This window comes from Ranitomeya imitator, chromosome 1 (assembly GCF_032444005.1).
Source record: "Ranitomeya imitator isolate aRanImi1 chromosome 1, aRanImi1.pri, whole genome shotgun sequence".
Lineage (NCBI taxonomy): Eukaryota > Metazoa > Chordata > Amphibia > Anura > Dendrobatidae > Ranitomeya > Ranitomeya imitator.
Genome location: NC_091282.1, coordinates 903,569,344 through 903,591,634, shown reverse-complemented (window position 1 = coordinate 903,591,634; position 22,291 = coordinate 903,569,344). Strand labels below are relative to the sequence as shown.

The following is a 22,291-nucleotide window of genomic DNA, read 5'->3' as shown; positions in this document are numbered from 1 at the left end:
TTCATCACAACGGTGAGATCCACCATTGACTTTAACCCCTTAACTGCCTTGGGGCCTAGCTCTACCTGTGGAGAGCTGTAACTCCTCTGCTGCAGCACCATCTGCCCCAGAGGACCTGAACCGCAGCGTCGGCCACCTTCTTAATGCCCAATACCATGGGCGGCATCACGAACTAATCCCCCATAAACTTTATTCCCCTTCATTTCATTTCATTAATTTTATTGGACACCCAGGGCCATGGACCGGGTCACTGCTGCCGTGACCACCCCCTGAAGAACCGTCGAACCTTGCTCGAGTACCCCACGGCCCTAGCGGGCACTCCATTGGCATTGTGCTTTAGTAGATTATGAGTCCTTATACGTAAGGATCACAATGGATTTGTCACATCTAGGCAGGCCTCTGTTAAGCTGTGCAGGGTTCTCACCTACTGCACCACTGTAGACAACATAAATTGGAAACAATGTTTCTGTTGCTCGATATCAAAAAAGCCTTTTACTCAGTCTCTTGGACCTTCTTCTTCTTGTTGCTGAAGATGTGGAGTTTCCCTGGCCACTTCTTGACCTGGATCTGTGCTGTAATAGGCATTCGCCCAGCCCTAGTTCACTACAAATGATTTATTTAGAACCCATTAAAACATATCAAGGGTGCTCTTTATCGCCATTCTTATTTTTGTAAGCCCTTGTATCTCTAACCATTAATTTCCAGTTTAACTGTGGGGTTAAGTCTCACATAAGCTTTTCATGATATCCTTCTTTTACTCCCCTCGCCTCATACCGCCTTACCAAATCTTTCAGTCTTTTTCTGCATTTAGTTCTCTGTAAAAGAACAGCTCCATTCAATGTGTAGAGGCTACTAACAGGTAACAAAGGACAGCTCCTATTCATTGTGTAGCAGATGCTGCCTGGGTACTACCTGGGTACTGCAGACCGGCTCCAATTCAATTTGCAGCAGTCACTCCTAGGTACTGCAGAACAGATTCTATTCAATGTGTAGCGGCCGCTGCTGAGTACTGCAGAACAACTTGTATTCATTGTGGCATGGCTGCTGCCACGTGCTGCTGCAGAACAGTTGTTATTCAATGTGTAGCAGTCACTGCTGAGTACTGCAAAACACTTCTTATTTAAAAGATAAAAATACCTCTTTGAGAAATCTATTAGCTTGAGCTTGGAGAGAAAATAAGACAACAGTCTTCTAATTCCATACTTCTATACCATTCACAGACTTTGAAGTTTCACAATTATTATCTTTTGTTTTTATTCAGGTAACATAAATCTTATCTAGCAATGAAATTGCCTGGACATCAGACAATGATCATAATAGCTGTCGTCAGCATTACAATACTATTGGCCATTATCGCAGCCGTGACTGCTGCTGCTGTAATCATTTTCTTCCATGGTAAGAAATAATTAACTTTCTTTATAGTAAATACCATTTGCCTTAGTATGGTGTGCAGAATAGTTTATTATTATAGACATTTTGGGTTTAACATATATAAAAGCTGCACCGAGTCTGCTTCATGACCCTTATGTAATTATATTCTTGGTATGCATGATGCATTGGGTAGCATATATAATGTGATCTGACATTAAAGTCTTCCACTCTTAAGAAGTTCAAACACTGTATAATGAACATTTCTGAAACTTTCTGTGTTTCAATTTTTCACAACTTTCAGGCTCTCTGCTTCCTGTTATTAAAGGAAAACATTTTCAAATCTCTAAAAAAAACACACAGAAATGTAAATGGTGACAGTTTGTGATCACATATCTAGGCTACTTCCTTATGTGCACAAAAGAGGCTTTATGTCAGCACATACATTCGGTGCAGTTATGTTACTACAGAGACATACAAAGGTGCTTGCAGGTTTGTGAATAGGGATGAACGGACCCATGGATGTTCGTGTTCATCAGGTTCAGCTGAACTGTAGTTCAACATTCGGTTCGGCATCCGAACTTGACCCCCAACCCAATAGAAGTCAATGGGGACCCACACTTCGGTGTTTTATAATGGCTGTAAAATGGTCATAGTAAGGGCTGGGGGCTCCAAAAGAAAACAAAATGGGGGTAAGAGCAGGACAATTGCCCTGCAAACAAATGTGGATAGGGAAATGATAACATAGAATAAAAAATAATAATAATCTTGAACCAGGAGGCTGAAGTCCAAGTGGAGGAAGAGGTGGTGTTGGACATGGCGGTGTAGGTGGAAGAGGCAGAGGAGGAATATTCCAACACTGTTTTTGAGGGGTTTTTTTGTTGCTTTTTTATTGGACTGACTTAAAAGAACATAGAGTTAACAAAAGAAAGAACAATCTAGAACCAGAAGGCGGAGGTCCAAGTGGAGGAGGAAGTGGAGTAGGTGGAAGTGAAGATGGCGGTGTAGGTGGGACAGGTAGAGATGGTAGCCAACACTGTTTTTTTTCATTTGGAGAGGCCCCAAATTAAACGAATGGCAAGAAGAGTTGAACAATGGCTGAGTGCGGATGGTATAGTTGTCTTGTCAGTCGAAGGTATGGACCAGTCTTGTGGAATCTACAACTGGTACATTTTAATGTTAGCTTCTTCGTGTTTGCTGTTGACAGGCTGATGTTCTTGTTTATGATCACACCCCCTGCCATACTTAGCACACATTTCAACAGTACACTTACTGCAGGGCCAACCAGACATTGACTACACAATGTAAGGAGCTGTGGTTCTTGGACAGTTGTGGCAATAAGCATGAGTTGACCTAAGGATAAGTTATTAACATCACAGTCCCAGACAACATATTTCAGTAGCCATAAATTCATTACTTTACTTGTTTTTGTCTATTGTAGCAAATGGCTGAAACTACCATTATGAAGACCTTAAAGCTGAAACCTCCCACTAATCTACAGTGTAGAGGAGTGTAGTCTTTATACGAAGCTCTGTCAATTGATCGGCTATAGAAAAAAAATAAGTGCGCTACATGTCCACAGGATTATTGTCTCCAAAAACTCAGCGTCTGTGCAAGACAAATTATGCATGATATTGATGTTTTCAACTTTTTGGTTCATTGTATCTGTGTGTAAACTACAATACAATACAGTATTAATTCATGACATTTCAGAGTGTGAAATAATTACTGATCCAAAGGGCATCTTGTCCAAAATGTTATCATGAGTAATTGGATTTAAACCCTAATTTCATAAGCTCTAAAAAGAAGCTAAATTCATTCATCATATTTTTGGCACCAGCTGCGGAGCTGAAAGTTTTGAATTAGAAATGTAACCATGGAATTGTATTTTTTCATAGGTTCAGCCAATGAGACAAGCACCATCCACGTTTACTACAATGGTTCTTTTAGGATCGTAAATTTGAACTATACAGATCAGTATCTTCACAGTAGTAGCCTTGCATTCCAGACTATGGCTGCTCAGATTGAAGGATTTGTAAGTCATTTTGATATATTGCTATATGATATTCCATTACAAAATCAATATAACTGTGTCTATGTGAGGATCGTCATCTTGTTTCCTTGTTTAACCCCTTCCTGACATTTTAAAGGGAATATGTTAGCAGGTTTTCGCTACCTAACATGAAAGCATGTATCACTTACTGGGCTGTTTGCTGTAGGTTTTTATAAAATCACAGTTTTATTAGCAGGAGGTCTAGTAAACCTGCAGTGATGTGGTCCTCCATATATGAGCTCTGTAAAATCACGCCCCCACCACTGATTGGCAACTTTCTGTGTACACTGTGAATAGGCAAAAAGCTGCCAATCAGTGGTAGGGGCGTAGCTATACAGAGCTCAGCAATCAGAGGACTGTCACTCTGCATCAGATCAGATAAAACAGATTTTATCAAGTGATACATCACAAGAATTGGGGTCTCTGTCATTTCATCATGGTACTTTAAATGGAGCAGGTGCTTACATAATCATTTTGCACTAGCTGGGATCACTGCTTTTTAGCTGTTTAAATGCTGCATATTTGTCATCGTGACAAGTGTCGATTTGAACTATCAAATTTGTAATATTTTACCAATTAGGTAAACACCTTAAAAAATTTTAAAAAAACGAAACGTCAGGATTGTAATTTTCCGGGCATCACACTTTCCAAGAAAATGAAATGCAAAGCAAATCAAAACATTGTATGTACCCCAAAATAGTACTCAAGCAATCCTCTTAAAGCTCAGCACCCAAAAAACATGTTCTGATACATAGTAACATAGTAACATAGTAACATAGTAACATAGTTAGTAAGGCCGAAAAAAGACATTTGTCCATCCAGTTCAGCCTATATTCCATCATAATAAATCCCCAGATCTACGTCCTTCTACAGAACCTAATTGTATGATACAATATTGTTCTGCTCCAGGAAGACATCCAGGCCTCTCTTGAACCCCTCGACTGAGTTCGCCATCACCACCTCCTCAGGCAAGCAATTCCAGATTCTCACTGCCCTAACAGTAAATACAACTCCTTTGATTCAAAAATAAAAGTTATAGGTTTTGGAATATGGCAACGCAAACCTCAAATTTCCTAAAGAATTAAATCAACTCACTAAAATCATTAAAAAAATATATTTGGTACTGCCATAATCGAACTGACCTCAAGAAACATTTTTCTAGGTAATTTTTACAATGAAAATGAAATCCAACAAACGCAAGGCAAAATTGGAATCTGTTATTTTTGTTTTTCAAATTTTTCAGCACATTATGTGGTAAAATGAACGTTAACATTATAAAATATAATTGATTTCACAACACACAAGCCCTATTATGGCTAAGTTAACAGAAAAATAAAACACTTGGAAGAAAAGGAGAAAAAAATTCAAGCTCAAAAAGTGAAAATTGATTAAAAAAAAAGTTGAGTTTTATCATATTCTCCGACGCCTAACTTAAATTTTTCATTGATTGGGCTGCGTAAGGAGGTACATGCTGTACATTATTATAGTAGTGCTTTTTGTTTGCTTTTTACTTTTTTTTGAAACATTTCATTTACTTTTGGTAAGTGATCAAAAACAGCAATTCTGATATGATTTTTTTTTTTACTGTATTTCTGTAAAATAATTTATGGTGTTGGTCAGTTGAATAAAAATTCTAAATAATCTTGGAGTTGTATGTTATATAAACACTGTAGGGAAACAGGGTGCACCAGACCATGGGTGATACGTTAATAAAGCGATATAATAGATCCAGGTAATGTGCTCACCTGAGCGAGTTGTGTAGGCCTGTAAAACTCAATAACGGTTGTTGGTGCCCCGTGGCTGGAGATGAACTCCACCAGAAAGCTTGAAGGTAAAGACAACCCATGGTTTGGGCTATGCTAACTGAAATGAAGATCCTTGATCCAATAATATAAAGAAGCATTTTTGAGAAAAACGCCAGTCAGGCATGTAAATGTGTTGTGGAATAAAAAACACTTCTTTATGCAACTGGAGCCATAAATCTATATTTCGGATAGCGCGGTCCAAACCATGAATTGTCTTTACCTTGAAGTTGTATGTTGACTTCTGTGCTAATTAGTAAGATTCCTGTGATAGGGATGCTTAAAAATCCATTTATCACAACATGCATTTCCTGAATAATGATGTGATGTTTTTAATGTAATTTCCTAGTAGTAACTTCACCTGTACTTGTATTTCTTACAGTTTACTGCAGCATTTAATAATTCGGAGCTCAAAAGCCAGTACAGCAGATCACAGGTTGTCAGACTAAGGTACAGTAAGCATTATTACCCTATCACACTTTCATAACTTTTATATTCCTTTATTATTACCTACAACATCTGGAAATTAGCAGAACTGATTATGTACTGTGGTCATACAAGCAAAGGGAATGTATTACCTAAATTATTTCAATGATTAAAACTAGATACCGACAGCTAATTTTTTCTGATTAGTTTTTCTTTTCTATCTTTTCTAATTGTAGATTTATTTGTTCTGTTTTCTGCACGTTTATGGGTCAGCTATTTTGTCTGATCTGCTGCTCTGCACTTTTAGGCTATGTGCACACGTCAGGAATGTTTGCCGAAATTTCCTGACAAAAACTGGACTTTTTCCGTATTAAATCCGCACGTGGTTTTTTTTTTCGCATTTTTGCGTTTTTTTTGCGCTTTTTTGTATGGATTTTTCGCATTTTTTTCCGGAGCTTCCCCAATTGAATAATATAGAGGGAAAAACGCGAAAAATCCGCAAAATTAATGAACACGCTGCGTTTTTTTCCACGATGCGTTTTTTTTGCGGACAAAAACGCAACATGTGCATGGATGCGTTTTTTGCGGTTTTATCACGTTTTTATAGTGAAAAAAAGCGAAAATCCTGAACGTGTGCACATACACTTAGAGCGGTTTTCCGCTCTTAGAAGAAAAGTCTGAAGTCACTCTATACGACTGCAAACTGCTAAATCATGACAGCATGTGGTGCACACGCTTTACAATATCCCGGTATTACTGGTCAAGCAAGCAGGCTCGTGAGAGTATTAATAGGATTTAAATGCTTGTGGTCACACACCTACTAGACTTGTTCACCTTCTCTCAATAGAAGAGAATTAGGGGAAATTGGATGAGACTAGTTGGCTTGTGACTGTCAGTATGCAAATCACACACATGGGGTCACATAACTGCCTGTTCGCATGGGGAATACCAGGGAAATGTGACTGCATGTACAATGCAGTATGTCACAGTTAGGCAGTATGCAGTCAAATACAGTGACTTCAGACTTTTTTCAGAAGTCCGGACAACTCTTTTAGCAGCATATGCTTTACAGCAGCCACATTGTCATAAGAAACAATAAACTAGAGATGACTTGTTAACAATTTTGAGGAAGTTTTCCATGTCCTGTGATCTGTGCAGTGGTCACTGTGTAGGGAAGAGAGGAGGTGAGCTGTGACCATCACCTATTTGAAATGGCGGTGCATTATTGGACATTAAAATCTTTTCTTTGATGATACTCAAGAGAGTACTGAAAAGTGATCTATGCAGAATTAAAATGTAGGGTTCTATGCTCAAATACATGTATTGCAAAAGATATTAGGACAATGGTTCATTAGAAAATGTAAACTTCCTCCCATACAATACTAAAGGGTTTATCTCAAGTACTTAAATGAGTAAAATTGCAAAGTGCTTGTAAAAAAGCAACTTTACACTGTACCTCTTTTAAAAATTCCTTTCTTGAGAATGGAGGGATTTTTAATTTACAGTGTACAACTCAATACCAAGGTTACCGTTACTATGCGATCTTAGAGTGGTCAGTTACCTAGGCTCCAACCTTTAGAGCACGCTCAGAACGGTCTGAAGCTCGCTAAGTCTGACTAGCTTCCATTCCCCTGCACATCTCCCATGCTGCAGAGATAATGCTGCCTCTGCTGGCAGCCTGGGAGAGCACTTAGCACAGAACAGAGGCGCGACTATGCACCACCTGACCGGTCAGTCTTCAGTTGAACACCGTTCCTGGCAACTAGGATGCCAGGAGGCAGAGGAACAGTACACGCTTGAAGAAACTGCATTAGAAAATGTTTTTCAATTATTATAAATCTCAAGATTATACAAAGTCTTCGTGTAGTCATATAGGACTAAAGCTGTCTATGAGATAGCTAGTTTGACCAAAAATTTTTCTCCTGACTCCACCATAAATTCAAATGATTGGATCAGCCAAATGGGGAATGGATTAGGGAATTAAAGGGAAATACACAACTGCCAGACACTTCTGCCAACTCTAAACTCCTGGCAGTGGCCTATCTGCTGTGGGAACATGTTGAAACCCAAGATGGCAAATTCTTCTGTCCCTCAGCCTCTGCTGCCAGCGAAGTGTCAGCAATCCCCAAATAGCCAATACCGCCCACTTACCGGTAAGTACATATGACTATCTTATGTTTATGGCCCAAATTTTATTGCATTTTCGGCACAACCTCAGGCATTAAATAACAAAGCCCCCTTTAACTTGTATGTCACATCATTACCTCACAGTAAATAGCTGTAAGCAAACGTATTCACATTTATTTCTCTGTTCTGTTGCAGTCCAGGAAGTGTAATTCCTGAATTTGTCCTGGTTTTCAATTTTAAAAATGCTGAGAAGAAAAACGTATCAGTTCAGACTGTACTATCTGAAAACTTACACAACACCTCTGTGGCGCTTTTCAACATTGACAAGAATTCACTTCTTCTGACAGGCAAGTAGTACATGAAATACATATTAATAGTGATGAGCGAGTGTACTCGTTGGTCGGGTTTTCCAGAGCACGCTCGGGTGATTTCCGAGCATTTGTTAGTGCTCGGAGATCTAGTTTTGTCTCCTCAGCTGCATGATTTACGGCTGCTGGACAGCCTGAACGCATGTGGGGATTCCCTAACAAACAGGCATTCCTCACATGTGTTCAGGCTGTCCAGCAGCCGTAAATCATGCAGCTGCGGCAACAAAACCTAAATCTCCGAGCACTAACAAATACTCAGAGACCACCTGAGCGGGCTCAGGAAAACCCAAGCAACGAGTATATTCGCTCATCACTACATATCATACTTAGGATAAAAGAAATGGACTTAAGAGGCAGACTAGTTGTAAAGTAAAATACAAAGGCGACGCAGACAATTTAGGAATCTCACTGTAAACGATATTTGTTAAAAACTTTGGCCTCCACGTTTTTATTGATGGCCTGATGATATGGGTGTCAGAGCACAGCAGCGCTATACTGCAGATCCACCGGCCATGCCCACTATAGTTTTGACAGAGCTGCTGAGTTCCCGCAGCATGCAACAACTTCTGGCTGCCGCCATCACCAGTAACAGCTCATGGGCGGGGGGTGCCAAGTGGCGCACCCACACACAACAGATATTGATGCCCTCTCCTAAGGATAGCTCATCAATAAAACAATATACAGTAATTATTGTGTTTGTGTCAGGAAAATAGTCAAAAATGTATAATTATTTAACCTAGTTTTTCTCAGTTGTTACAATCTGAATGATGTGTTTGATCAGTTATCAGATGAGAAATATAAGTATACCAACATTATAATATCACATGGAAAATTATCCTCTTCGTTTCATAAATCTCTCCATGTAAAGCCCTTCAACATGCAGTGCCCCAATAATGAAAAATGACCAAAAGACTGGTTCCTTGAGGGTTTGTTCACGTGATATCTTTTTTTCAGGCAGATTTTGCATTTTCCTTATGCAGCTATGCCTAGAAAAACATAGATGTTATTTACACATTCCATAAAAGGCAAACTTTTTATGATATACCATATGATAGAAAGACATCACAGAGGTGCAACATTTCCAAGTACTGAAGTTTCTTCTCTTCTTGGATCTATATGACCCTTTTTTGCTTTTATCTTTTTTTATTGTAAAAATGTCAAAAGTTAATCATTATTACATTGTTATTTTCACTTTTAGAAATCACAGCTGACTTGGCACAGAGTCTTCTTTACAATAGTAAGTCAAATCTTGGATTTTTAACCTTATGTCAATAAGACTACTTGGTGCCCCTAGATCAGTGTTTCCCAAACTCCAGTCCTGACGGCCCCCAACAGATCATGTTTTCAGAATTTCCTTAGCATTGCTCGGTTTCTGATGTCTTGATGATAATTCCATCACCTGTGCACTACTGAGGAAATCCTGAAAACCTGATCTGTTGGTGGGGCCGTGAGGACTGACGTTTTGGAAACAACGCCCTAGATAATTACTGGCTGAACCCCCATTTGGCCAACAATTTTCCTCCCAACCTCTTCTTACACGTGCAATGCTTTAAGTGGCCTGGAGTAAAAGAATCTGTTTTAATCTATGGGGAGTCTTGTGTTTCCACCCGCATCATGTCATTTGCCTATATGCTATACCTCCGACTCCCAGCCACAGAACTGTCTGATTGGGTCAATGAAGCAATTTTTTACAAATAGACCATGTGTTCATGTGCAGAATTATTTATATTACTTGGGCAATTGCCTATTGTGGGTCTACCTGCTTTCTGCTGCAGACTGGTACTATACATACAGTTGTCGTCTGTGTGAGACATTAAAATAAATCTGTTATCAGGAAATGACCTTTCACTTAAGTCAGGTTTTTGTGTTAAATGTATTTTTTGTTTTTCATTTTGTTCATGTTTTATTTCAATATTACAATCTGTAAGATTTCCATTTTTTATTTTTTATTACAATTTTCACAATTAGACTCAAACTTCCTGTAGTTTCTGGAAACACATGTACATTAACAACAATGAACAGACTTTAACTATATCATTTGTATTTGAAGGGGTTGTTCCATGAACAAAGTTAATTTTAGTTAACAGATCTTTTAATAATAATAAGTTTCACATTTGGATGTGTTTAAGCAAAATGTTTTCCTGTGCTGAGATAATCGTATAAATGTGCCCCTGCTGTGTACTGTGTAATGGCCGTGTCTGACCGTACAGGAACTTGGTCTGATCATACCACAGCTCCTGGGCAGGGGAGGAAGCAAAAGATTATACAGATGTTATAATAATTCTTTCTTTGAGGTAAAACATTTTTCCAAAACAGACAGGTGAATGCTTTATTTCCCCCAAAAAATCAGCTGTGATCCCCTACTGTGCTATCTGTATACTCTATTTTCCTTCCTCCCCTGCCCAGGAGATGAGGTATGATCAGACCATGTTCCTGTATGGTTAGACACGGCCATTACACAGTACACAGCAGGGGCACATTTATAAGATTATCTCAGCACAGGAAAACATTTTTTAAACACATCGAATTGTGGAAATTATTATTATTCCAAGATCTATTGATTAAAATTAACTTTAAAATAACCTTTTTTTGTGGGAAAACCCCTTTAAGCATGTAATGAGTCTTTGCAAAGGTCATTGTAAAGGACGTGAGCATGGTCTGCTGAAAACGCCTGTTGTTATTGATGGATTCTGTTATCAGGTGACACCTGTCAGTGTAAACCTGCCTCTAATGATATGGAGCCTGCTGAAAACTCTTCCTGAAATAATAAGACGTTCGAGTGTACACAATCCTCAGTGAATTAATAATTCTATTTTTTTAAATAAAGATCGTGATACAAAGAAAATACTCAAAATTGTAAGTAACACAAAAGTTAAACAATAGGTACTGTATTTGTAGCTTTCTAAGGCGCAATTTTTTCCCCCAAATTTGTCCGCCACCGCTGCAGCAGGTGTCCGCCGCTGCCCAGGGTGTCCGCTACTGCTGGGGGTTCTGCCGACATTTCATGAAAGGCCAGAGCCCCCGGGCAGTTCTGTGGTTTCCTCCTGTGCCATGGTTCCTGGGAAATGGCTGCCGGAGGCAGCGCATGCCCAGATGGAGATCTCGGGACCAAGATCACGAGAAATGAGATCTCAGCGCTGAAATCTCATTTCCCGAGATCTTGGTGCTGAGATCTCCATCTGCGCATGTGCCGCCTCCCGGCTGCCATTTTCCCGAAGTCCACCGCACAGGAAAGTATGGACGAACTGCTGGGGGGCTCTGGCCTTTCACAAAATTTTGGCAGAGCCCCCCCGCAGCACCAGAGATGCCAGCATCACCAGAGACACCCCCATAGCACAGGAGCCCCCCGCAGCACAGGAGCCCCCCGAAGCACAGGACACCTGCACACCCCCTCATCCCAGCCTGCGGCAATGTTCCTCTCCTGCCTCCTCCAGCAGCGACCCTAGGACCCCGCTTCACTGCAGCCACCACACCTGTTAAGCAATAAGATGCATGGATTATAAGAAGCTCCACCATTTTATTCCAAAAAGTTTTTTCCTATTTTTCTCCTCAAAATTTGGGGTGCGTTTTATAATCCGGAGTGTCTTACAAAGTGAAAAATACGGTAATTTTTTAATGACCCATGCCCTTTAAGGATATGTTCACATGTCGAGTAATCATCCATTAGAACGAATCCAGCAGTAATCTGTTGGCAATAAAGTTGTGCAAACTTTTGCCCTTAAAAAAAACTGATTTTAGCTGGATCCATTTTTTTAACATTGACGTCTATGGAAAATGGATCTGTTCGTTAGACATTCATTTTCTTCCATTTGAAACTTATCCAGTAAGAAAAATATGGATCTTTATCAAATGAAAGATAAATGGATGGCTGTCTGATTAACGTATACTTTTTCAATAGACTTCAAAGTTAAAAAAACGGATCCAGCTGAAATCAGACAAAAACATTATGTCTGCATAACTTTTTTGCCAATGGATTACTGCTGGATCCGTTGTAATGGATGATTACTGAACATGTCCTAAACTGGCCATACATGTACAGTATTGTTAAGCCCGACACATGGCAGCTTATCTCCAGAACCTTATCTATCACAGAACAAAAGGTTTGGAAGTCTGAAATCCAACTGCCCGAGCCTTATCTCCTCTCATATCACCTGCTGATGCAGAATCAGAAGGCCCATCAGAGGTTCGTCCGAACCCACAGAAAGTGGAATGTGTATAGAGGTCACCCTAGCTTAGACTAAAGGTACCTTCACACTAAACAACTTCACAACGATATCGCTAGCGATCCGTGACGTTGCAGCGTCCTGGCTAGCGATATCGTTGTGTTTGACACGCAGCAGCGATCTGGATCCTGCTGTGACATCGTTGGTCGGAGCTAGAAGGCCAGCACTTTATTTCGTCGCTGGATCTCTCGCAGACATCGCTGAATCGGCGTGTGTGACGCCGATTCAGCGATGTCTTCACTGGTAACCAGGGTAAACATCGGGTTACTAAGCGCAGGGCTGCGCTTAGCAACCCGATGTTTACCCTGGTTACCAGCGTAAACGTTAAAAAAAAAAAAAACACTACATACTTACATTCCGGTGTCTGGCCCCCGGCCAGCCGTAAAGCACAGCGGTGACGTCACCGCTGTGCTTTCCGGCTAGCCGGCGCTCACACAGTGCAGAGAAGCACAGCGCCGGGGGACAGACACCGGAATGTAAGTATATAGCGTTTGTTTTTTTTTTACGTTTACGCTGGTAACCAGGGTAAACATCGGGTTACTAAGCGTGGCCCTGCGTTTAGTAACCCGATGTTTACCCTGGTTACCAGGGGACTTCGCATAGTTGGTCGCTGGAGAGCTGTATGTGTGACAGCTCTCCAGCGACCAAACAGCGACGCTGCAGCGATCGGGATCGTTGTCGGTATCGCTGCAGTGTCGCTAAATGTGAAGGTACCTTTAGGCAAAGTTCAAATGACTGCTGACTAGCTTCATCTGCAAATTAGGGAGCGGATGGGTGCAGAAGCTGCCTACTATTTACATCACCAGTCTAGTCCATAAATCTGGTAAATCGGACCAGACTAGAGCATGGTGCAATTTTTTAATGCCTATAAGTATTAATTAGCAAATGTTTTAGTGGATTATTCATATGTATTATTGCTAATAATAATCATATATAAGATACACTGTAATATTCTAAGACACTGTACAATTTGATGTAAAAATGTGTAGAAAGAAAAATACACATAAAGGTACCATTGGCAAAACAAATCGAAGACATGATGGGAGAGGAAATAGTTAATAAGACTGAGATTAAGAAGGTAAAGGACAATGAGGAAATAATACAAGGACACGTTATTTCCCTGGTATTGTGCTACATACAATACATAGTGGGTGGAATGGGATACGTAATCTAGTGGTTTTGGTTCCGCAAATAACTATGAATCATAAATAATAAGAATTTCTCTATCTATGATCAGTGTAATTCTATCATATTTATATGTACTTGGCTATTGGATAAGTTCAGCACAAAGCGCAATTAAAAGGGGTTGTCCATCATTTTTTTTATTTTAAAAAGTAGCCATAGTGGTCTGAAAATAGGAAAAAAAAACATATACTCAACAATTGGACCCCTGCAGTTCCTATGTACTGCCGTTAGCTCCCCCCAAAAGTTTCCTTCCTTCCTATCCGGTTGGAGAATATTAAATGACCGCTGCAGACAATCGGCAGCCACTGACTGCCTGTAGTAGGCATGTGCTCTAGAAGCCAGAAGAGAGAGCAAGGAGACTGTGATTGTTGCAGCATGTGATTGTTGCAGTCACTCACTGCCTGCCCATCTTTTGTGGACCACAATAGGGTAAAAAAAAAGGAAAAACAAATGATCCGTCTCATGATTAGTAAATATAGGGGAGAAAAATGATCTGAAGTGATTGTAATGCATTTATGAACTAGATCGCAATGAGCATCATACCAGATCTTTACAAGCTTGGAAAAATATATGGCAAGTTATTTTAAAGGGAACATGTCACCAGGTTTGGCTGATGTGAGTTACGGCTTTCGCCTTTCAGGGCTTATCTACAGTATTCTATAATGCTGTATATCTTCCCCCAACCAGACTGGTAAGAGAAGAAATATAACTTTTATTATACTCACCTGCTGGGCGGCTTGATTCTATGGGTGTCGCTCTTCTTGGTCCGGCGCCTCCCATCTTCTTGCGATGCCGTCCTCCTGCTTGCTTCATGTGGATGACGCGTCCCTGCATCATCCACACAGGCTCCCCAGCATCGCGCTCCTGTGCAGGTGTACTTATCTGCCCTGTTGAGGGCAGAGCAAATTACTACAGTGCGCAGGCGCCGGGCCTCTCTGACCTTTTCCGGCTCCTACACACTGCAGTACTTTGCTCTTCCTCAACAGGTCAGAGAAGTACACCTGCACAGGAGCGCGATTCCGGGGAGCCTGTGTGGATGTTGCAGGGACGCATCATCCACATGAAGCAAGCAGGAGGGCGGCATCACAAGAAGATGGGAGGCGCCGGACCAAGAAGAGCGACAGCCCTCGACGGGACCACCCAGCAGGTGAGTATAAGAAGTTATTTTTCAGTTCTTCCAGGTCGGATTGAGGGCTTATATACAGCAATATAGAATGCTGTATATAAGCCCTGAAAGGGGATGGCCTTATCTTATATTGGCCAAACCTGGTGACAGGTTCCCTTTAAGTTGAGCCGTAGTTTCATTTTAATTACGCTCTTACTCTAACCATAGTAACGAGTGGTCACATTAAGTGTTAATCCTACAATGACAACCAGCTTGGAAGCATAACAAGACCAATATAAGTTATAATCCCACAGTCGTAATTAGTTGTTTTAGTGATTCCACAAAATTGTAGAAATAAGCAAAGTGCTGTATTCTGTTTAGCTATTAAGTGCTGTATATATTAATTGCTTTACTCACTTATATAGCACCATTAATTCCACAGCACTTTACAGACATTATCATCATTGTCCCCATTGGGGCTCACAATCTAGATTCCTATCAGCAGGATTTTGCACAGTAACCTACAGACAGGGTCAGGTCGGTGCCGTTATACTGAATAAAATGATACCTTGGTTGATGAAATCTGTCTTGTGGTTGTTGTTTAATCTTTATTTGTAGTTTTCAGTTAATGATATGCTCGCACCCCAGAGCGGCCTGTGGGGGAGGGGGGTCTTCATGTGGTGCTCTGATTAGGTATTCATCCTTATGGCTTATGTCCTTTGGAACGCGATAGATGTGTGACGCCCACCAGGGCCATGGGGTCCTCTGTACCAGGTCCGGTACTCAAAGGGATATGTCACGGTGGCGGTGACCCGGTCCATGGCCCTGAGCGCCCATGTTAAAGGGAATGTCTTTAAAGGGGTTTTGTGAATAAAGTTTGTGTTTGTGACGCCACCTGTGGTATTCGGTCAGAGGAGACCAATGCTGCTTAAAGGGGTCCTCTGGGGTGATGTTATGGCAGCTATGATGGTATAACTTCCCACAGGTGAAGTTGGTTCTCCAGGGCTCCCGGTGCAGAAGTGAAGATGGTGGGTGGTGCAGTAAGAAGCTGAGGACACAGGTTTGCAGTCTCTTTACCTGGTTTACTGAAGACTTCAGGCAGCCGCATGCCAGGGCACCAGATCACAGCTACAGGCAGGGTCCGGCCGGCTTGGAAGCAAGTTCAGAGTCCCCTTTACCAGGTGGAGTTAGAAGCCTTCCTACCAGCACTGTGGTGTAGTCCTTTGCTGCCTGTGGCTTCTGTCAAGGTCCTCACTGTTATCTCTGTCTTCCTTAAAGTGTATGACACTGACCTATCACGACCCGGGCTCTATGTGCCACTGTGTCTCCAGGTGTTAGGGTGGACAATTGACATGTAGTCCAGCTGTCCTGCCCGTTTCTGCTGTGCCACGTGGAGTCCAACACAACCTCGGTCTTCCGTCTTCAAAATGGCGCATGTGGTGGCACATGCACAGTAGCATCTATCGCGTTCCGAATGATGCTTCTGTGCAGGCGTGTTCGCCGTTCTAATTAAGATAATTTTTTTTCTCAAGAAATTTATATGACAAAATCAAATGAAAATATGGATATTATAGATCCAATCATGCTACTGTGCAGGCGTCGGCCCCGGCATGATGAATGTAATTTTTTTTGCAAACAATAATATTCAGGGGTAGGTCAGTGAGGGATGAGTGACTTGTCATAAGCCATACAGATGAATATGTAAGCAGAGCACCGCATAACTGAAAACTACAAATAAAAATTAAGAAACAACCACACGATGGATTTCATCAACCAAGGGATCATTGTAATCAGTATAATGGCGCCGACCTGACACTGTCTGTAGGTTACTCAGTACAATCCTGTTGACAGGTTTAATTTATGTGAGCTCACACTTCAATGATTACTCTACACAGATGCCACAAAGAAGCATATCACTTTATATTAGCCATGCAGTTTATGTAGGTATCCATTAAATGGATACCTACATAATGTTCAACCTATGTTGTATGATAAGATAGGTTATTGATAGATGGGGTGATGACGGGATTTCCTGATTCCAAGACGGTGCTTGCTATAGTCCCGACCATTGGCATAAAGCAGATTGCATGTGCGATTGAAAAACAAGCCAAGAAAAAATTTACTTGGGATCCGAAACACCAACAAGAACCAGAAAAACAAGGATCCCTAAAATATAACTTTTAATCCATAAAGTTAAAAACAGTTATTCCAAATTTGAAGACATTAATACACATAGGTTACCATAGGGAAGGTAAACAATTTATATGTGATCAGACCCTGTCGATCCCCTAATACTGGTCCCTGCCTGACTGTGGAGGTTGGCACCCTAAGTTTCAGCGGCAGGCACCCCCACTCAGCGGCGACTTGCCCTGCTAACCCTAATCAGTCCCTATGGTCATAAAAGATTGTGTCCCAATACACCCATTGCCCAAAAAAAGAGAAAAAAAAATAAAAAAACAAGCAAAATTGAAAAAAAAATACAAAAAATTAGGAAAACCAACAAAACAAAAAGCACAAAATCTGTTTTTTTGCCCTTAGAGATCCCTAATAAGGTCCAAATACAGTGGGGCAAAAAAGTATTTAGTCAGTCAGCAATAGTGCAAGTTCCACCACTTAAAAAGATGAGAGGCGTCTGTAATTTACATCATAGGTAAACCTCAACTATGGGAGACAAACTGAGAAAAAAAAATCCAGAAAATCACATTGTCTGTTTTTTTAACATTTTATTTGCATATGGTGGAAAATAAGTATTTGGTCAGAAACAAAATTTAATTTCAATACTTTGTAATATATCCTTTGTTGGCAATGACAGAGGTCAAACGTTTTCTGTAAGTCTTCACAAGGTTGCCACACACTGTTGTTGGTATGTTGGCCCATTCCTCCATGCAGATCTCCTCTAGAGCAGTGATGTTTTTGGCTTTTCGCTTGGCAACACGGACTTTCAACTCCCTCCAAAGGTTTTCTATAGGGTTGAGATCTGGAGACTGGCTAGGCCACTCCAGGACCTTGAAATGCTTCTTACGAAGCCACTCCTTCGTTGCCCTGGCGGTGTGCTTTGGATCATTGTCATGTTGAAAGACCCAGCCACGTTTCATCTTCAATGCCCTTGCTGATGGAAGGAGGTTTGCACTCAAAACCTCACGATACATGGCCCCATTCATTCTTTCATGTACCCGGATCAGTCATCCTGGCCCCTTTGCAGAGAAACAGCCCCAAAGCATGATGTTTCCACCACCATGCTTTACAGTAGGTATGGTGTTTGATGGATGCAACTCAGTATTCTTTTTCCTCCAAACACGACAAGTTGTGTTTCTACCAAACAGTTCCAGTTTGGTTTCATCAGACCATAGGACATTCTCCCAAAACTCCTCTGGATCATCCAAATGCTCTCTAGCAAACTTCAGATGGGCCCGGACATGTACTGGCTTAAGCAGTGGGACACGTCTGGCACTGCACGATCTGAGTCCATGGTGGCGTAGTGTGTTACTTATGGTAGGCCTTGTTACATTGGTCCCAGCTCTCTGCAGTTCATTCACTAGGTCCCCCCGCGTGGTTCTGGGATTTTTGCTCACCGTTCTTGTGATCATTCTGACACCACGGGGTGGGATTTTGCGTGGAGCCCCAGATCGAGGGAGATTATCAGTGGTCTTGTATGTCTTCCATTTTCTAATTATTGCTCCCACTGTTGATTTCTTCACTCCAAGCTGGTTGGCTATTGCAGATTCAGTCTTCCCAGCCTGGTGCAGGGCTACAATTTTGTTTCTGGTGTCCTTTGACAGCTCTTTGGTCTTCACCATAGTGGAGTTTGGAGTCAGACTGTTTGAGGGTGTGCACAGGTGTCTTTTTATACTGATAACAAGTTTAAACAGGTGCCATTACTACAGGTAATGAGTGGAGGAAAGAGGAGACTCTTAAAGAAGAAGTTACAGGTCTGTGAGAGCCAGAAATCTTGATTGTTTGTTTCTGATCAAATACTTATTTTCCACCATATTATGCAAATAAAATGTTAAAAAAAACAGACAATGTGATTTTCTGGATTTTTTTTCTCAGTTTGTCTCCCATAGTTGAGGTCTACCTATGATGTAAATTACAGACGCCTCTCATCTTTTTAAGTGGTGGAACTTGCATTATTGCTGACTGACTAAATACTTTTTTGCCCCACTGTATATGTAAATGAATACCATCTGGGCAAAGCAATGCAAAAATGTTTCATTTGTCCAAGATATTTAACTTTATGGATTAAAAGTTATATTTTAGGGATCCTTGTTTTTCTGGTTCTTGTGCATTTGCGATTGCTCTCCATCACTGGGGATATTTCACCAGATTACTCAGACACCACTATCTGCATTCATTATTAGATAGATCTTAGATTGCTGTAATTACATTAAAATCCAATTCAGGCTAGTTGTAAAATTGTTTTTGAAACTTTTACCTCTTTTGTTAAAAATGTGAGCGCTGAAATGATAGAACCTACCAAATTGTATAGGTAACTGAAAGTTAATAAGTCAGTCCCTATCCTCCACATGAGAGACAACATGTGGAAAAATGAAAGGTCCTGAGCCCAGGAAAATATAGTCTGCTATCATTTAATTTCATGCAAATGTTGTTGAATAGTTGCTCGTAGTCATGAAGAAAGCCTGTGAGTCCTGCTCCTCCTGCCCACATAAAGTGCTACGTATGTACAAACTCATGCTGTCAATCACGCGGAGTGGGTGGGGTTTGCATTACTCACAAGCTTTCTATATGACTCCTTGAAGTAACTGAACCGAGTTTACGAACACACAAATCCTATAAAACATCATATCCTTTGAGTTTGAGTTCGGCATCCCGCCCTCTACACTACAGGGGAGTACCCAAGGTCACATTTTTGTGTTTGATGTAAAGCTGGGTCAAACACTACACTTGAATGAGGATCCAGATTTTGATGTAATTGTTATTATGTGGATTGAGTATGATTGTACAGATAGAACCATTGTGAATCATTCCTCTATGATACTTGTGATCACTATGTAAACAGGTCACTGGATGCAACACGCAGACTAGGGAAAGGCAGAAGTATCCAACTTAATTCTTTATTCTCCTTGCACAGAATAGAGGAATGGTTTTAACAGAAAGGAAATAGTATGAAAGCAGAGTATTTACAGTATACAACAAACAATACACAATGTTCTTATCAAGCACACTATAACTCTAACAGCACGTTCTCTATGCTATCTGACTAATCTCTGATGAGATACAATGTTCCCCCTTTTGTTACAGGCCCTAGACTAGCGGGGGTCTCCGCTTCTTCTGGCTAGGCCGCATGTTCTTCTGACAAAGTTGGGCAATGCTCTCTGGGCCTTTCTCACACTGGCTGAACTCCAGACTGAACCCTGTACCGTATATATAAGTTCTGGATGTAACCGCCCAGCTCACTTGCACCTCCAGTTCACTGCTGCAGAAATCCACTTCTGGAAAGGGGTCCTCACGAGATCTTCGATGCTTGACCTGCAACGGTTGTCTATCGGGTCAGGAAAAAAAGGGCTGTGTCCTGGGCCTTGACTGGCATGGTCTGGTTTGCGGATCTTAACGGGCGCATGTCTGGGGCTCAGGTCTTGACCGGCGTAGTCTGGTCCACGGATCTTGACTGGAGTCATTTGGCTCCTGCTTGCGTGTGCACAACAACCCTCTGGTTCAGGACTCCTGACACATTCCAGTGTCTTAGCCTTGGTGTCCCTCATAGCGCACATCCTGCTCATCTCACTGGTTGACGCCAAATCCTGTCCCGGCTTGCTACTCTGGCCATATATATCGGGGAACTGCGCATGCAGGTCATCTGACCAAGTGCTCCGTCTAGACGCGTTCTTCCCAAAACTCTTCCCCTTCCTGTTGCTTGTGCATTGTTCTGCTCAGGCAGTAGGTGTTAGTCTCCAGAAAAAATGCCGCAAAGCGCTGTGGAATCTCATCTTCTACAGCACATCCTCTTACAACTACTCTGTTCACCCCCCACATTTCCAACATGTCAGAATGATTTCACTCCATTGAAGAGTCCCTGCAGTTTATTTACTTGCAATAACTGCAAGCAGAGTCATTTGTTTTCAATGGGGAGAGAGGAGAAAGCTAATGCCAGACACCTAGGGCTGCCCAGTTCCAACGAAAACAAAAAGGTTGAGCCTTCAAACTGCAACTGCTGGTTTATTCTCTTCCCTGACATCATCTGTCAGGGGAGAAAAGAGAGCCCTCATACACATTAGATAGTCAGCCACTGGAATCTACTTTCATCCAACGTGTATGAAGGCCATAAGCTTTGAATATTTATTGAGAGGATGTGGGAGACAACTTGTGTACAAATGAGCATATTCCACTTGGTACATATGCATGTAACTACTATATAAGTCCACGCTGGCAAAGCCCACTCCACATGTGGCAGGTGCTGTCTGTGTTAGACAGCCAGCATGTCTGTAAAAGTAGAGAAAAGAGCTCCAGTTTCACCATTTGGATGCTGTTGTCAATCTCCGACAGTGGCATTTAAAAGAAAGTATCACCAATGTAAGCACACACTGTCTTTCATCGTCACCCTATCGCATCAATGGGTTACCTACATGCAGGCCAAAAGTTCTGCTGAGATCCCCCACTGCTACCATCTTGGTACCCCTAGCCAAGCCTAGCTGTGCTTAATAGGTAACCATCATTTACACCATATACAATGGCTTGCAAAAGTATTCACCTGCCTTGGCATTTTTCGTGTTTTGCTAGCTTTCAACCTGGAATTTCACTGTTTTTTTTGTGAGGATGTGCAGCGGTTCACCTAAAACATGTGCCTACAACTGTGAGCATTTGGTTTTCTTTTCATTGTGAATCAAACAGCACAATATAACTGGAAACTTCAGTGTAAATAACTATTCACCCTCCTAAAATCAGTACTTTGCAGAGACTCAGTTTGCCGCAATTACAGCTGCAAGTTGCTTTGGGTAAAGGTACCGTCACATTAAGCGACGCTGCAGCGATATAGACAACGAGCTGATCGCTGCAGCATCGCTGTTTAGGTCGCTAGGAGACGTCAAACACCGGCAACAGCTGAACGATGCAGGAGCGATCCAGTGACGTACTTATCGTTCTCACTGGTTGTTAGCTCCATGAAAAAACATTGCAGGCATCGTTGCTTTTGTTGTCAAACATGACGAATCACGCCGACCTGACGACCAAATAAAGTTCCGGACTTCTAGCTACGACCAGCGATGGCACAGCAGGGTCCTGATCGCTGCTGCGTGTCAAACACAACGAGATCGCTATCCAGGACGCTGCAACATCACGGATCACTGTCGTTCTCGTTGGAAAGTTGCTCAGTGTGAAGGTACCTTTAGTCTCTATGAGCTTTCGACATCTTGCCAATTGGAAGTTTAACCATAGATTCTCAACTGGATTAAAGTCTGGGCTTTAACTAGGCCACTCCAAAACATTTACATGTTTCCCCTTAAATTACTGCTTTAGCATTGGATTATTGTCTTGTCTTGTTGGAAGGTGAACCTCCATCCCAGTTTAAAAACCACAGACAGACTGAAACAGAATTTGCTGAAGAATATCCCTCCATTTCGCAACATCCATCTTCCCCTCAACTTACACCATTTTCCCTGTCCCTGCTGCCAAAAAAAATC

General features: G+C 41.5%; 1 protein-coding gene across 2 annotated transcripts in view; it reads left to right on the top strand.

The window, feature by feature from the left end:
* LOC138653989 (transmembrane protease serine 11C-like) overlaps positions 1 to 22,291 on the top strand; it is a 61,014-nt gene that overhangs the window by 12,402 nt on the left and 26,321 nt on the right. For both annotated transcript variants that reach the window (XM_069743381.1, XM_069743380.1), the window contains exons 2-6: positions 1,262 to 1,395; positions 3,267 to 3,403; positions 5,606 to 5,673; positions 7,972 to 8,123; positions 9,343 to 9,381. In XM_069743381.1, coding sequence (XP_069599482.1) covers positions 1,284 to 1,395; positions 3,267 to 3,403; positions 5,606 to 5,673; positions 7,972 to 8,123; positions 9,343 to 9,381 — 508 coding nt within the window. In that variant the 5' untranslated portion in view covers positions 1,262 to 1,283. The remainder of the gene's footprint in view (positions 1 to 1,261; positions 1,396 to 3,266; positions 3,404 to 5,605; positions 5,674 to 7,971; positions 8,124 to 9,342; positions 9,382 to 22,291) is intronic.